The 14,010-nt window shown below is 41.9% G+C and overlaps 1 protein-coding gene across 4 annotated transcripts; it reads right to left on the reverse strand.

Annotated features, from left to right (window-relative positions):
• Window positions 1–1,185: 1,185 nt before the first annotated feature.
• On the reverse strand, window positions 1,186–13,961 carry pparda (peroxisome proliferator-activated receptor delta a). 4 transcript variants are annotated; one of them, XM_079593823.1, is made up of 8 exons: window positions 13,777–13,961; window positions 7,439–7,808; window positions 7,184–7,323; window positions 6,684–6,822; window positions 5,793–5,995; window positions 4,874–5,080; window positions 3,973–4,216; window positions 1,186–3,398 (listed from the first exon to the last, which is right to left on the reverse strand). In XM_079593823.1, the coding sequence occupies exons 2-8, from the start codon at window positions 7,782–7,784 to the stop codon at window positions 3,151–3,153; spliced, it is 1,527 nt and encodes a 508-aa protein (XP_079449949.1). In that variant the 5' UTR covers window positions 7,785–7,808; window positions 13,777–13,961; the 3' UTR covers window positions 1,186–3,150. The 4 variants fall into 4 exon arrangements, with proteins under 4 accessions (XP_079449949.1, XP_079449950.1, XP_079449951.1 ...); XM_079593824.1 differs by having other exon boundaries at window positions 7,439–7,826; window positions 13,777–13,915; XM_079593825.1 differs by lacking the exon at window positions 13,777–13,961 and adding an exon at window positions 12,690–12,816.
• Between the last annotated feature and the right edge of the window lie 49 nt (window positions 13,962–14,010).

The following is a 14,010-nucleotide window of genomic DNA, read 5'->3' on the forward strand; positions in this document are numbered from 1 at the left end:
CCCTAAAACACACAGTGACCCTCAAAACCTCCCCAATGGTCCCCTAAAACACACAGTGACCCTCAAAACCTCCCCAATGGTCCCCTAAAACACACAGTGACCCTCAAAACCTCCCCAATGGTCCCCTAAAACACACAGTGACCCTCAAAACCTCCCCAATGGTCCCCTAAAACACACAGTGACCCTCAAAACCTCCCCAATGGTCCCCTAAAACACACAGTGACCCTCAAAACCTCCCCAATGGTCCCCTAAAACACACAGTGACCCTCTAAACCTCCCCAATGGTCCCCTAAAACACACAGTGACCCTCTGAACCTCCCCAATGGTCCCCTAAAACACACAGTGACCCTTTGAACCTCCCCAATGGTCCCCTAAAACACACAGTGACCCTCAAAACCTCCCCAATGGTCCCCTAAAACACACAGTGACCCTCTGAACCTCCCCAATGGTCCCCTAAAACACACAGTGACCCTCAAAACCTCCCCAATGGTCCCCTAAAACACACAGTGACCCTCTGAACCTCCCCAATGGTCCCCTAAAACACACAGTGACCCTCAAAACCTCCCCAATGGTCCCCTAAAACACACAGTGACCCTCAAAACCTCCCCAATGGTCCCCTAAAACACACAGTGACCCTCAAAACCTCCCCAATGGTCCCCTAAAACACACAGTGACCCTCAAAACCTCCCCAATGGTCCCCTAAAACACACAGTGACCCTCAAAACCTCCCCAATGGTCCCCTAAAACACACAGTGACCCTCAAAACCTCCCCAATGGTCCCCTAAAACACACAGTGACCCTCAAAACCTCCCCAATGGTCCCCTAAAACACACAGTGACCCTCTAAACCTCCCCAATGGTCCCCTAAAACACACAGTGACCCTCAAAACCTCCCCAATGGTCCCCTAAAACACACAGTGACCCTTTGAACCTCCCCAATGGTCCCCTAAAACACACAGTGACCCTCTAAACCTCCCCAATGGTCCCCTAAAACACAAAGTGACCCTCTGAACCTCCCCAATGGTCCCCTAAAACACACAGTGACCCTCTGAACCTCCCCAATGGTCCCCTAAAACACACAGTGACCCTCAAAAACACCCCCTTACAGAGTGACCCCTATATGAGCATAAGAGATTTTCATTTGGTTAGCAAAATCATTTATGAAACAGGCCAGAAGATAAATCTGTGAGGTTTTACCCTGTAGTTTTATTCAGATGTTTTACAAAAGCCTGTAGAAAACATCACCCTGCAACAGTTCAGTCAGTTCTCGTCCACATCGTTCACATAACCAGGAAACAAGCGGCCCCTCCGACAGGAAGACTCGGACACATTTCACCGGCACTCGTTTCCGGGCCAGAACGCACAGATTCACAGCATTTCATGAACCAGTTAGCAGCACGACCATGACACAAATGAAATCAGATTGAGGCCTACAATACGCATAGGGTCAAAGGACACAGCGATATATGTTGTGTTGTTAACCATAGCCTCTGATTCAGGAAACTAACTAAAAAAGCGTAATTAAATAATATTTATATAAACTCTGGAGTCAGATATTCAATCACCGATCTGAACTCTGATATATAAATGTGATCACAGTATCATTTCTTAGAAACGCAAACAAAAACAATTTAAAAAACTGAAAGTTTGAGGTTTTAAAAGTTGTAATAATGTTCGGTCAGTTCAACCAGCTGGTCTTAGCTAGTCTCCTAGCTGGTTTTTGAGAGGTTTTGGGCACTTTTTTGGCTGGTTAGACTGGGAGACCAGCTTAAACCCGCAGAACATCTGGTTTAGGCATTGGCTTTTCATCAGCGATCGAATTTTCAAATCTTGAAGCGTGAAGGATTACTTTTAAAAATGTGTTTTCATGAATTATGCGAATGCAAACACTTCTAGTTACAGTTTCACGTATTGTTTTGTGACGAAATGCGTCAGAAAACAATTTAAAAAACATTACAAGTACGTGCTGCATTCTCAGTATCGCCACCGGGGGCGCTAGCAGACATTAGCGCAATCGGTCTTCTACAGTCAGCTCAACTACGGTCAAGACGCCGAAACAGTTTGAAGTCTTGCTAAGCAGGTTAGTTAAAGCTAGTTAAACTGTAGAAACGTTTATAGGAGCTAAATACAAAATATTCTTTGATAATGTTAGCATGCATGTTTTGCGTTTTTGGCCTTCAAGACTTACAAACATAGAAAAAGGGAAACCGACGTACTAGTAAAATATGTGAGGCAGATTTGAGCAGCAAAATTAGGGTCTTTATTGCGTTTACGAGTTCAGAGTTCAATTCGCATTTCGTCAGTAACAAATCATCCAGTCGCCTAAGATTTATAAAAACAGTTTTATAAAAGTTTTATAAAAACACAAGAACATCTGGTTTAGACATTGGCTTTTCATCCGCGATCTAATTTTCATATCTTGAAGCATGAAAGATTATTTGTAAAAATGTGTTCTTTCATGAAGTATGAGAATGCAAACACTTCTAGTTACAGTTTCACTTCATAAAACAACGCAAGTACGTGCTGCATTCTCAGTTTCACCACTGGGGGCGCTAGCAGACACTAGCGCAGTCGCTCTTCTTCTACAGTCAGCTCAACTACGGTCAAGACGCCGCAACAGTTAGAAGTCTTGCTAAGCAGGTTAGTTAAAGCTAGGTTAGTTAAACATCTAGTTTCATAACGTTAGCATACTTATGTCGCGTGTTTTTGGCCTTTAAGACTTGCAAACATAGCAAAAGGACAAAGGACGTACTAGTAAAACTCAACGTTACAAGCCTGCGAACCGACCCAAATTAGATGGAGCAAAATGGGTTTCGCTAGTAGCAGCAACCTTTGATATTTAACGTCATTTGGCGACATTTTTCCATACTCGAAAAATCATTGTGCCATCAAAGACATTGTGAATAGTTCAATAGGAATGCAATGCTGCGATTTAAAGATTCGGATAAAGAAGTTGTGACGCATATGTGAGGCAGATTTGAGCAGCAAATGAGGGTCTTTATTGCGTTTACGATGGCGTCTCTCGTCTGCTTCAGAGTTCAGTTCAGTAACAAATCATCCAGTCGCATAAGATCCAAAGAGTTTTATAAAAGCAGCAACTCGAGCGCTGAAGATCACAGTGATTTGGTCCGCGAGCCTGGAATGGTCTGGGTCAGTACATGTCCCGGTAGATCTCCTGCAGAAGCGGGTGCAGCGACGTCTCGGACTCCGTCTTCTTGATCTTCTGCACCAGTTGAGCGTTCTCCGTCACCAGCTGCCGCAGGTCGGCCAGCTTCTGCAGGAGTTTGGGGAAGATGAAGCCGGCGTCGGGGTGATTGAGCGTCAGGTGCTGATTGAGCGCCTGGAGGATGTTGTCCTGGATCTCCTCCACCTGATGGACGTTCATGAGTCCTGGACGATCTACGCTCAAGCAAACAAGCACAAACCACCACTTTTATTTGTCATTTATCTTACTGTAGTTCCATCATGAAACTCAAACACCCAGATTACTCCCTAAATACTTAATGACCCTCAAAAACACACCAATGATCCCCAAAAATGCCAAGAAACTCCTAAACACTTAATGCCCATCAAAGCACCCACTATGCTGTACACTAGGCTACTCAGAACACAAATGGCCCTATAAAGCATCCAAACACCCTAAATACCCACTAACCTTCGATAATAACCAGAACACAACTGACTGATTAACTGATTAAAGCGGAAGGGATGAGATCCTGGATAACAGAATTTTGTTTGAATAAGAAATGAATGTATGAAATCCAAATATATACAACATAGTTAATCTGGTTCTCTTATTTAAAAATTATTATTATTCTTTTTTTAGTAGCCAAATTAGCCGATAAGTGAAAAAGTTAATTTCAAACCCTGCCCATAAAGTATCAAAAACATCCTTAATGCACTCAATACACCCACAGAGATCAACCTGACCCTCAAAAACACCCCGATCTCACACAAGTCGCCGAAAGCTCACCTCCACACAGGATGATGGCGGCCACGAACAGGGCGAGGTCGCTGTCGTCCAGCTCGAGAGCGTTAAACTTCACCGCAAACTCGAACTTCGGCTCCATGATCTCGCTGAAGGGTTTGCGAAGACTGCGGAGGAACTCCCTCGTCACGAAGCCCCGCCCGTTCGCCACCAACAGCCCGTCTTTATTCATGAGCGACGGCAGCATGGCGAAAATCGACTCGTGGACGCCGTACTTCAACAGCGTCACCTGGGGAGCAAAGGCAAGCTAGTCAAGAGTCGCGAAAATGTCGGCTTGTGGTAGAGAAATTAACATTCAATTCACGGGCAACAGCTCTGGTGGACACTCCTGCAGTCAGCATGCCAATCGCACGATCCCTCAAAACTTGCGACATCTGTGGCATGTGTGATAAAACTGCACATTTTAGAGTGGCCTTTTACTGTGGACAGCCTAAGGCACACCTGTGCAATAATCATGCTGTCTAATCAGCATCTTGATATGCCACACCTCTCAGGTGGATGGATAATCTCGGCAAAGGAGAAGTGCTCACTAACACAGATTTAGACAGATTTGTGAACAATATTTGAGAGAAATAGGCCTTTTGTGGACATAGAAAAAGTATTATGCTGCGTTCACACCAAACGCGAATAGAGCGTCTGGCGCGAGTGATTTCAATGTACAGTGTTTCATCGCCATCTAATGGCCAGGCAGCAGAATACAGCGTTTTTAATCATTTTCGCGTATCCGTGTGAATGGGGATCGTTTTAACAATGGTGTCGTTTGTACGCGGAAAAGTCAAAGGAAAAACTTCTCCGTTTTAAGCATATCATTGTCGTGGGAATTCGCCTAGGTTTAACGAAAAAAAGTAGTTTTCATGAATTACACCTCGTGTCCTGATTCAGTTACCTGGTCGTTCAGGAAAAGGTCGATGAATCCCGGGATGCTTTTGGAGAACTCTGTGAGTTCTCGTACGGTTTCCACGGTCGTGCATTGACAGCGGTAAAACACGTGCACGCCGATCTCCTTATTGGGCGGAGCTCCGTTAATCACCTGATTCCAGACCAGCCCGTTTTCCGCCTGCCACAGCGAGTCCATGTCATGAATGACAAACGGCTGAAGGACACACAAAGAGAAACCTGACGCTCAAATCTTCATTGACAATGTTTTTAAAGGGATAGTTCCCCTAAAATGTTTATTAATTACTCTCCCTCATGTCGTTCCAAACCCGTAAGACCTTCATTCATCTTCGGAACACAAATTAAAATATTTTTGATGAAATCCGATTGCTCAGGCTCCATTGACAGCTATTGAATTAACACTTTGAAGGCCCAGAAAGGTAGGAAAGACATTGTTAAAATAGTCCATGTGACTGCAGTGGTTCAACCTTAATATTATGAAGTGACGAGAATACTCACAAAATACAAAATAACAAATTTATTCAACAATTTCTTCTCTGAAGAAGAACGTGAACACGAGTCCGAGACTGATATGGAAGAGAAGAAATTGTTGAATAAAGTCGTTATTTGTTTTTTTTGGCACACAAAAAGTATTCTCGTCGCTTCATAAAATTAAGGTTAAAGCACTGCAGTCACATGGACTATTTTAACGATGTCTTTCCTACCTTTCTGGGCCTTCAAAGTGTTAATTCAATAGCTGTCAATGGAGCCTGAGCAATCTGATTTCATCAGAAATATCTTAATTTGTGTTCCGAAGATGAACGAAGGATTTACGGGTTTGGAACGACATGAGGGCGAGTGATTAATGACAGAATTTACATGTTTGGGTGAACGATCTCTTTAACGTTTGCCGTTTCTCGTAGGGTTACCGTGCTTGCGCTGGTCTTCCCCGTCAGGATGTTGCGAGCTTTCTTCTTGGTCATGTTGAGATTCTTCAGGTAGGCGTTGTTGACCCGTTTGGCGAGAGACTTCAGATCGGAACCGCTGGAGGTCTGGGAGCTCTTTTCCCCCGCTAACATCCCCGCGACTAGCTTGCGCTTCTCTGCCTCTGGCATCCGTCCGTAACGGATCGCTACCAACACAGAATCACTGTCAACACTGGTTACGTTTACATGCAACCAAACAATCCGTTAGTAATGGGATTGACGGCTCAATCGGACTGAAAAGCCTTCATGTAAACGCCTTGATCGATCCGATTGAGCTCGATCCCAATGAGATTTCGATCGGATTGAAAGGAGTGGTTTATTCCTTTTCTAATCCGATCGAGAGAACATGTAAACACTTGATCGTATTGAGAATCAAAACTGGAAGGATTGCGCATGTGCAATGATGTAGAAATAGCGTAATGACGTATGACTGAACGAGCTGTTCTTCCTGTTGAATAAAGTGTCGTATGAGTGTCTCGTCGTTATATAATCCTCCTTTCCCCGCGTCTGTGAAGTGAAGCAGGACAACGGCCCGCCAGTGCTCGCTTCAGACTCTCAGACACAGACACAGGGATCAATATAAGCAGCGGCACAACGGATCATATGCTCATCGTCTCCAAATTATGACCAGAAATGGATAAATATTAAGTCTGCTGTTTATATATATTCCGATATGAATCTTGTGAAATATAAACGCGCACATCAACCCGATCACAGGTTTAGCGTTCATGTAAACACTACATTCAGATTCATGCATCCGATTGAAACTAAAGTTGTGCATGTAAACATAAGCCACTGTAAAAGTCAATATTTGATAGTTGGCGTTTGGCTTACCGTCATGGGACATCCCGAGCATCAGGCACTTTTGAAATCGACAGAACTGGCATTTATTCCGACTTTTCTTTTGGATCTTACAGCTGCGCTCACATTTATCATATTCCAACTTCATTCGAATGGTCCTCCGGAAAAATCCCTGAGAGACACAGAGACACAGTTTTCCAGTCAACTAAGAGGTTTGATGGAGAATGATGCGAGCATGACCTCTCAGTGGTGTAACGTATTGGAGTAAATGTAATTAGTTACTGTACTTAAGTGTCTTTTTGGCTACTTTGTAATTTTACGATCAAAGATATTAGCAACTTTTACTCTCTACTTGAGTACATTTTTGAACAAGTATACACTCCCGCTCAAAAGTTCGAAAGAACAGCATTTATCTGAAATAGAAAGTTTTTGTATTGAAATTGATGACTTGTAACATCATTTTCGCTGTAAGGTATCTGTACTCTTACTCAAGTGTGGTTTTCAGGTACGCTTTACACCTCGTGACCTCTGACCTTGCAGCCCTCACAGGCATGAACGCCGTAGTGGAATCCCGAGGCTCGGTCTCCACAGATGCGGCACTCCATGTTAAGCCCCGCCCCCTCGTCTCGGCCCCGCAGGAGCTGCTCTGAAAGAGGCGACGCTTTGCACAGATCTACACACACACACACACACACACACAGAACTGCATTTCTATGCGAGAATTGTGCGGACGCGTATAAAAGTGTGCGAAAGTATTCACCCCCCATAACCAGCATCGTTATCCTCACCTGTGGAGGTTGCTGTAGGTTCAGGACTGGTTGTCGAACGGCTCGTGTTGCTTTGCTCTTCCAGTTCGTTCGCCTCGTGTCGGTTCGTCTCCCAGTTAAGCTCCACCCCCTTAGGCTCCTCCCTCACATCCAGCTCCAGGTTAAGCTCCGCCCCTCCTCCAAGTTCACAAAGCACATCCTCAAATCGTTCGTCCTCATGCCCCTCCCCCTGGCTAATGCAGGGGGAGGAGTCTTTATTCGCCACACAGACTCCGCCCACTGCCCCGGGATCTCTGGGTAATCTGCTCCTCCCGGACACAAAGGCCGAGTCTCTTCCGTCCATCTCCAGAAATTCAAACACGCTCATGAGCCGTCGTGGTCATAACTGCATCTGTGAGAGACAAACACGCTAAAAACTGGAAAACACACGTTTTATGTCCCATAATTATTTTTTTAAGACATTATGCTAATGATGAAATGGTTTGTTGAGCAGTTTTCGTTTTTTCCTATTGCAACAGGAATCAGAAAAGTCCATATATGAGCCGTTAACAAGATGGTGACATCAATATTTTTGGTAAGTTAATAACTAATGATCTTTGCAATGGGAATGAATCAATCTAAACTAACTTTATCTGGACAATAACTTTATTCTAGAGCTGCTGTAAAGCCTGAACACTGTTACTGTAATCTCCTGTTTTCACTGTAAAGCTGCTGTGAAACTCTATTGTTAAAGCGCTGTATAAATGAAGGTGACTTGATTTGACTATAGATTACCTCAATTATAATTTTAATATAAGCCTATTTAATGAAAAAGTTTGTAGATTAGTTGGCACACAAATTGAATTTCTTTCATTTTTGTCTGGAAAAAACTACATTTATAATTTAGACTATATAATTATAAATAAGTAATGTTAATATTACAACCAAATATACTTTATTTTACAGTGTCCTTGTTACATATGTTACATGTACTTACCGTAGTAATAGCAGTAAAATGATGCATAATTACATGCAACTAACCCTCAACCGAACCCTAACCCTATAGTAAGTACATGTAGTTCATTATTATTACTCAGTACTTAAATATATAATTACACTGTAACAACGACACCTGAAAATAAAGTATAACCGTCTTTAGTACTATAAGTTGTTCTTTAGTTTCATGGTCCAATCTTAAAAGTGCCTGAAGAGAGAGAGTGTGTGTGTGTGTGTGTATTCGAGGAACAGTTGAAATAACACAACACTGATTTGACAGCTGTATCGTGTTCAGAAGACACCAGAAACCTGTGGTACGCCCACCCCCGACCGACTGACGCACTGCATTCTGGGAACTAACACACACACCAGCTGCAGAGACATGAAACTTCTGCGACTGAACCAGAACCAAAGCAAAGCCCAAATGTTCACAGACTATCTTCAGACCTCTGACACACACACACACACACACACACACACACACACACTGTGAGTGAGTTTCTCAGTGTTAGCTTCAGCAGAAACAAACAATGAGAGCGTCAGAATGAGGAGCAGAGGTCAGTCAGGCCCGGCACTGGAGCGGCTGCAGGCGCGCCGATATGCCTCTCACTGGAGCTCACCGCTTTCCCCACTCAAACTCTGACGTCTGTGAACTGTGACTGCGTTTCCACATACGCCACACAAACAAACATCATAGCCTTTGTTTTTGAGTCCTGCACGTTTAGAAAACATATTTTAACATACAAAAGAAAAAGAAAATTGAACACACTAGCTTTGATGTAGCGCTGTGATTGGTGTTTGCATTAATGACATTCACACAGTAATTGGTAACTACATTGTCCACAAAACAAGCTAAACCAAACTAAAGAAGTCAAATAAAATAAAAGTCATTAGTTTAATGTTAGAGTTCGTCTACAGTCATTATTATTTGCTTTAGAACAAAACAAACAAAAACATATTCACAAGATTTATTTAAGGGTTAAGGGCCGTTAACACCAGCGGACGATAACTATAGCGTAAATAATAAAGATCTAGTTTAAAAATAATTTTAAATGTAAAAGAATAACAGAGTCCACGCCATAACTATAACGATACAAGGAACGATATCATTGGAATCACTTTTTAGAACGTGTATTTTCCAGCTGATGAACCATAAATACATTGACAGCCAATCGCTATAGTTATCCTACGCTGGTGTGTACGCTAATATAGTAATCGCTATAGTTGTACGCTGGTGTGTACGCTAATATAGTAATCGCTATAGTTGTACGCTGGTGTGTACGCTAATATAGTAATCGCTATAGTTATCCTACGCTGGTGTGTACGCTAATATCGTACGCTGGTGTGTACGCTAATATAGTAATCGCTATAGTTATCCTACGCTGGTGTGTACGCTAATATCGTACGCTGGTGTGTACGCTAATATAGTAATCGCTATAGTTATCGTACACTGGTGTGGCACTAATAAAGTTATCTTTATAGTTATCGTACACTGGTGTGTACGCTAATATAGTTATCGCACACTGGTGTGGAGCTAATATAGTTATCGTTATAGTTATCCTAAGTTGGTGTGGACGGACGCTAATAAAGTTATCGTTATAGTTATCGTACACTGGTGTTGCACTAATATAGTTATCACTATAGTAATCGTATGTTGTTGTGGATGGACGCTAATAAAGTTATTGTTATAATTATTGTACGCTAGTGTGGATGCTAATATAGTTATCGTTATAGATTTCGTCCGCCGGTGTGGCACTAATATGTGTAGTTATCACTATAGTAATCGTATGTTGTTGTGGACGCTAATACATTAATCATTATTAGTTATGAATCCAGGTTGATTGGGACACATTTTTCCAGTCATTTCAATGGCAAAGTGTCTCAGTCAACCTGAGTTCACCATAGAGCTGAGAGAATGAGCCTTTAGTCTGTAATCATTAGAATCTGCTGTACAACTAAACTAAACAAACAAAACCAAAAATTAAACAAAACTCAATAATAGCCACAAGATGAATCTACAGTCATTATAATCTGAGCACATTTAGACAAATAAACAAGAGCACAGATTGTCACATTACAACAACAACTTTCCCACCAAACACACGATCGCTCTCTGCAGCTTCAGCGGGTGCTCATGATTGGCCAGAAGACTGTGTGTGGGTCAGTGTGTGGATCAATGAGTGTGTTCAAAGTCAAACACACAGCAGATTTCCTAAAGAGCTTCATTACAACAGAACTCGCATACAGCAGTGTGAGGTCAAAGGTCACCGTGAAACGCGCGACATGCTAACCTAATACGCACACTATTCCTGCAGTATAGTAATAACTTATTTAAATGCAAGTAATTAATTAAACACAACGTTCTTGTTAATGTACCTGTAGTGTGCAGTGCACTAGTTTACATTCTGAAAGCTCAAATGACCTTTTGACCCCTACACTGTGGAACGCAGACGACCTTTGACCTCTTGTAAAAAGCCCAAACCACCAGACAGGTCAGATCTGTGAGAGCAGAGGATCATGGGACTGGAAGCAAGCGCTTGAAGAGGTTAAAGAAGTCTCCATGGCAACAGCAGCGCTGATGTCACTTCCTTACCGCCGTGAGGTTAACGAGTTAATCAGAACGAGTGACTCAGATTGACAGCTGCTCGTTAGACCCGTTGACCTGTAACCTCAAAATATCCTTCAATAGAGAGCCAGTGTCAAACCTTCCGGATCAAACATCTTACAAAACTCACAAACATTGTTTACAAAAAGTTTCTAGCAAGAGTCAAATTATTTAATAACTCATAAAACAACGTGAAGGATTAGTTCACTTTTAAAAAAAATTACTCACCCCGATGTCATCAAGATGTCCATGTCTTTCTTTCTTCAGTGGAAAAGAAATGAAGGTTTTTGATGAACACATTTCTCCATATAATGGACGTCAATGGGCCCCAAACGGCTCAAGGTCCAGATGACAGTGTCAGCGCCGCTTCTACGGGCTTTAAACGACACCAGACGATGAATACGGCTCTTATCTAGCGGAACCATCGTCATTTCAAACATAAATAAACAAGTTTAAGTTTTATAAGCACAAGCGCTCGCCTTGCTCTGTTCTGTGATGCGCGTTCGTGACGTCACGTAATACACAGTTACGCTGTAAAGGTCTCGCTTGACGAGTCAGTGTTTACAGATGTGAGGAAGGAGGACCATACACACATATTCAAATGTCTTTGTGTCAGTTTATCGGTTAAAATGGCCATCTCGTGTGTGTATCCTGGTGTTGGAATATTAAAAAGCCTAAAAGAACATTTTCGTCAGAGCAGAAATGTTTTACTTTCACAGAAGCGTGACCTTTACAGCGTAACTGCGTATTACAGACGTCACGAACGCGCATCACAGAACAGAGCAAGGCGAGCGTTTGTACTTATAAAACTTAAACTTGTTTATTTATGTTTGAAATGACGATGGTTTCGCTAGATAAGACCCGTATTCATCGTCTGGTGTCGTTTAAAGCCCGTTGAAGCGGCGCTGACACTGTCATCTGGACCTTGACCCGTTTGGGGCCCATTGACGTCCATTATATGGAGAAATGTGTTCATCAAAAACCTTCATTTCTTTTCCACTGAAGAAAGAAAGACATGGACATCTTGATGACATCGGGGTGAGTAAACTATCAGCAAAAGTGTTTTAAAAGTGAACTAATCCTTTAAAATGCATTGCGAATGACATAAAACAAAACCTTACTTTTAGCCAATGACTAGAAGTATAAAACATATTTACAACAGTGACTTCTCTGATTGGCAGATTCTCTTCAGGATTTTATCCACACTCCTTAAAGGCCCCGATTTTTTAATTCCACGAACCTTTCCGGAAAGTTCGCTTTGGCACTCACGAAAATTTGCTGATGATTCTCCCTATTCTTTTGTTTTCTGCCTGCGGTAACTACGAGTGAAACGTCACTTCATCACTTCATCGTTGTGTATCAGATAAATGTGAATTGCACTTAAGATTCAATTATTGTTGTGCAGAAAAAAATATACGTACACTGTTACACACCTTGGCTCGTTAGCATTCTTTTATAACTGTATTATTTATAGGGTAGTGAATGACATCCCGGGTCACTAAAGACCGCAGGCATGCGTTTAACTGCAAAACATCAAGTATACACACCATCAAAATAAAATAAAATAAATAACTTAATTTATAAAAAAAATCACATAGAACTACTCAAATTCTATGGATAGAACTACAAAAAAAAAAAGAGAGAGAGAGAGAGAGAGAGAGAGAGAGAGAGAGATGTGTTCAATAACCACACCTGAGATGTTCAGAGCCGACACACACTTCATGATATCTCTGAGATGTTGTTTCTAGAGGTCCGTCACACACAGAGCCGATGGTGTGTTAACATTAAGCGGCAGGTCGTGACCTTTCAGGGTCAACGAACGGGTCCCACCACAAACATCTCAAAGTTCACATCAACATATTATTTTATCGGGTCTGAGAGTGGGCGACTATCTGGCCTTGATGGCTTTTTACATAATGTTGAACTGTGATGAATGAAGCCACTTCAATCTGATTGCCAGTGACTTTACAGCTCGTTCCTGGAGTTCAGTGTGTGTTTGTATCAGGTTAGTAAATACACACTGTGTGCCAGTGTGTCGCAAGAGCACAGATCGTCCAAATCACCCCAAAACAACTTTCACCTACAAACAACACATCTATCTATCTATCTATCTATCTATCTATCTATCTATCTATCTATCTATCTGTCTATCTATCTATCCGTCTATCTATCTATCTATCTATCTATCTATCTATCTATCTATCTATCTATCTATCTATCTATCTATCCATCTATCTATGTATCTATCTATCTATCTATCTATCTATCCGTCTATCTATCTATCTATCTATCTATCTATCTATCTATCCGTCTATCTATCTATCTATCTATCTATCTATCTATCTATCTATCTGTCTATCTATCTATCCGTCTATCTATCTATCTATCTATCTATCTATCCGTCTATCTATCTATCTATCTATCTATCTATCTATCTATCCATCTATCTATGTATCTATCTATCTATCTATCCATCTATCCGTCTATCTTCATGTCTGTCTGTCTGTCTATCTATCTGTCTACTTTTCTCATATATATATATCATTTATAATCTATCTATATCTACCTACCTATCCTTTCTTATTGATCTATCTATCTATCTATCTATTTACTTTTCTAATATATATACACACCTATAATTTATAATCTATCTATGTATCTAAAACGCTCTTTGAAACTTTATATCTGCGCATAAACTTCTCTCAGTAAATAACCCATCAGAGGCTCGTATGACTGCGCTCCACAGGACAAAAACAAAACAAACGGGAAACAAACTTACGAGAGACTTTTACCGCGTCAGAATAACGAACGATCCCGAAAGTTTAGTCCTTCCCGTTCGCGTTATTTTCCAGGCGGATCAGCGAGGATTCGTTAAAAGTGTCATGTTTACCGGGACGCGCTTCATCAAACGGGAACGGGAGTCCCGACGGCGCGAGCGCTCCGGATCACACGCGTCACGGCTGTGACGTCACAGCGGCTCGTTTTATTTAACCCTATACGAACCTCGTGTGCG

This window comes from Phoxinus phoxinus (genome assembly GCF_949152265.1).
Source record: "Phoxinus phoxinus genome assembly, chromosome: 20".
NCBI classification, from domain to species: domain Eukaryota; kingdom Metazoa; phylum Chordata; class Actinopteri; order Cypriniformes; family Leuciscidae; genus Phoxinus; species Phoxinus phoxinus.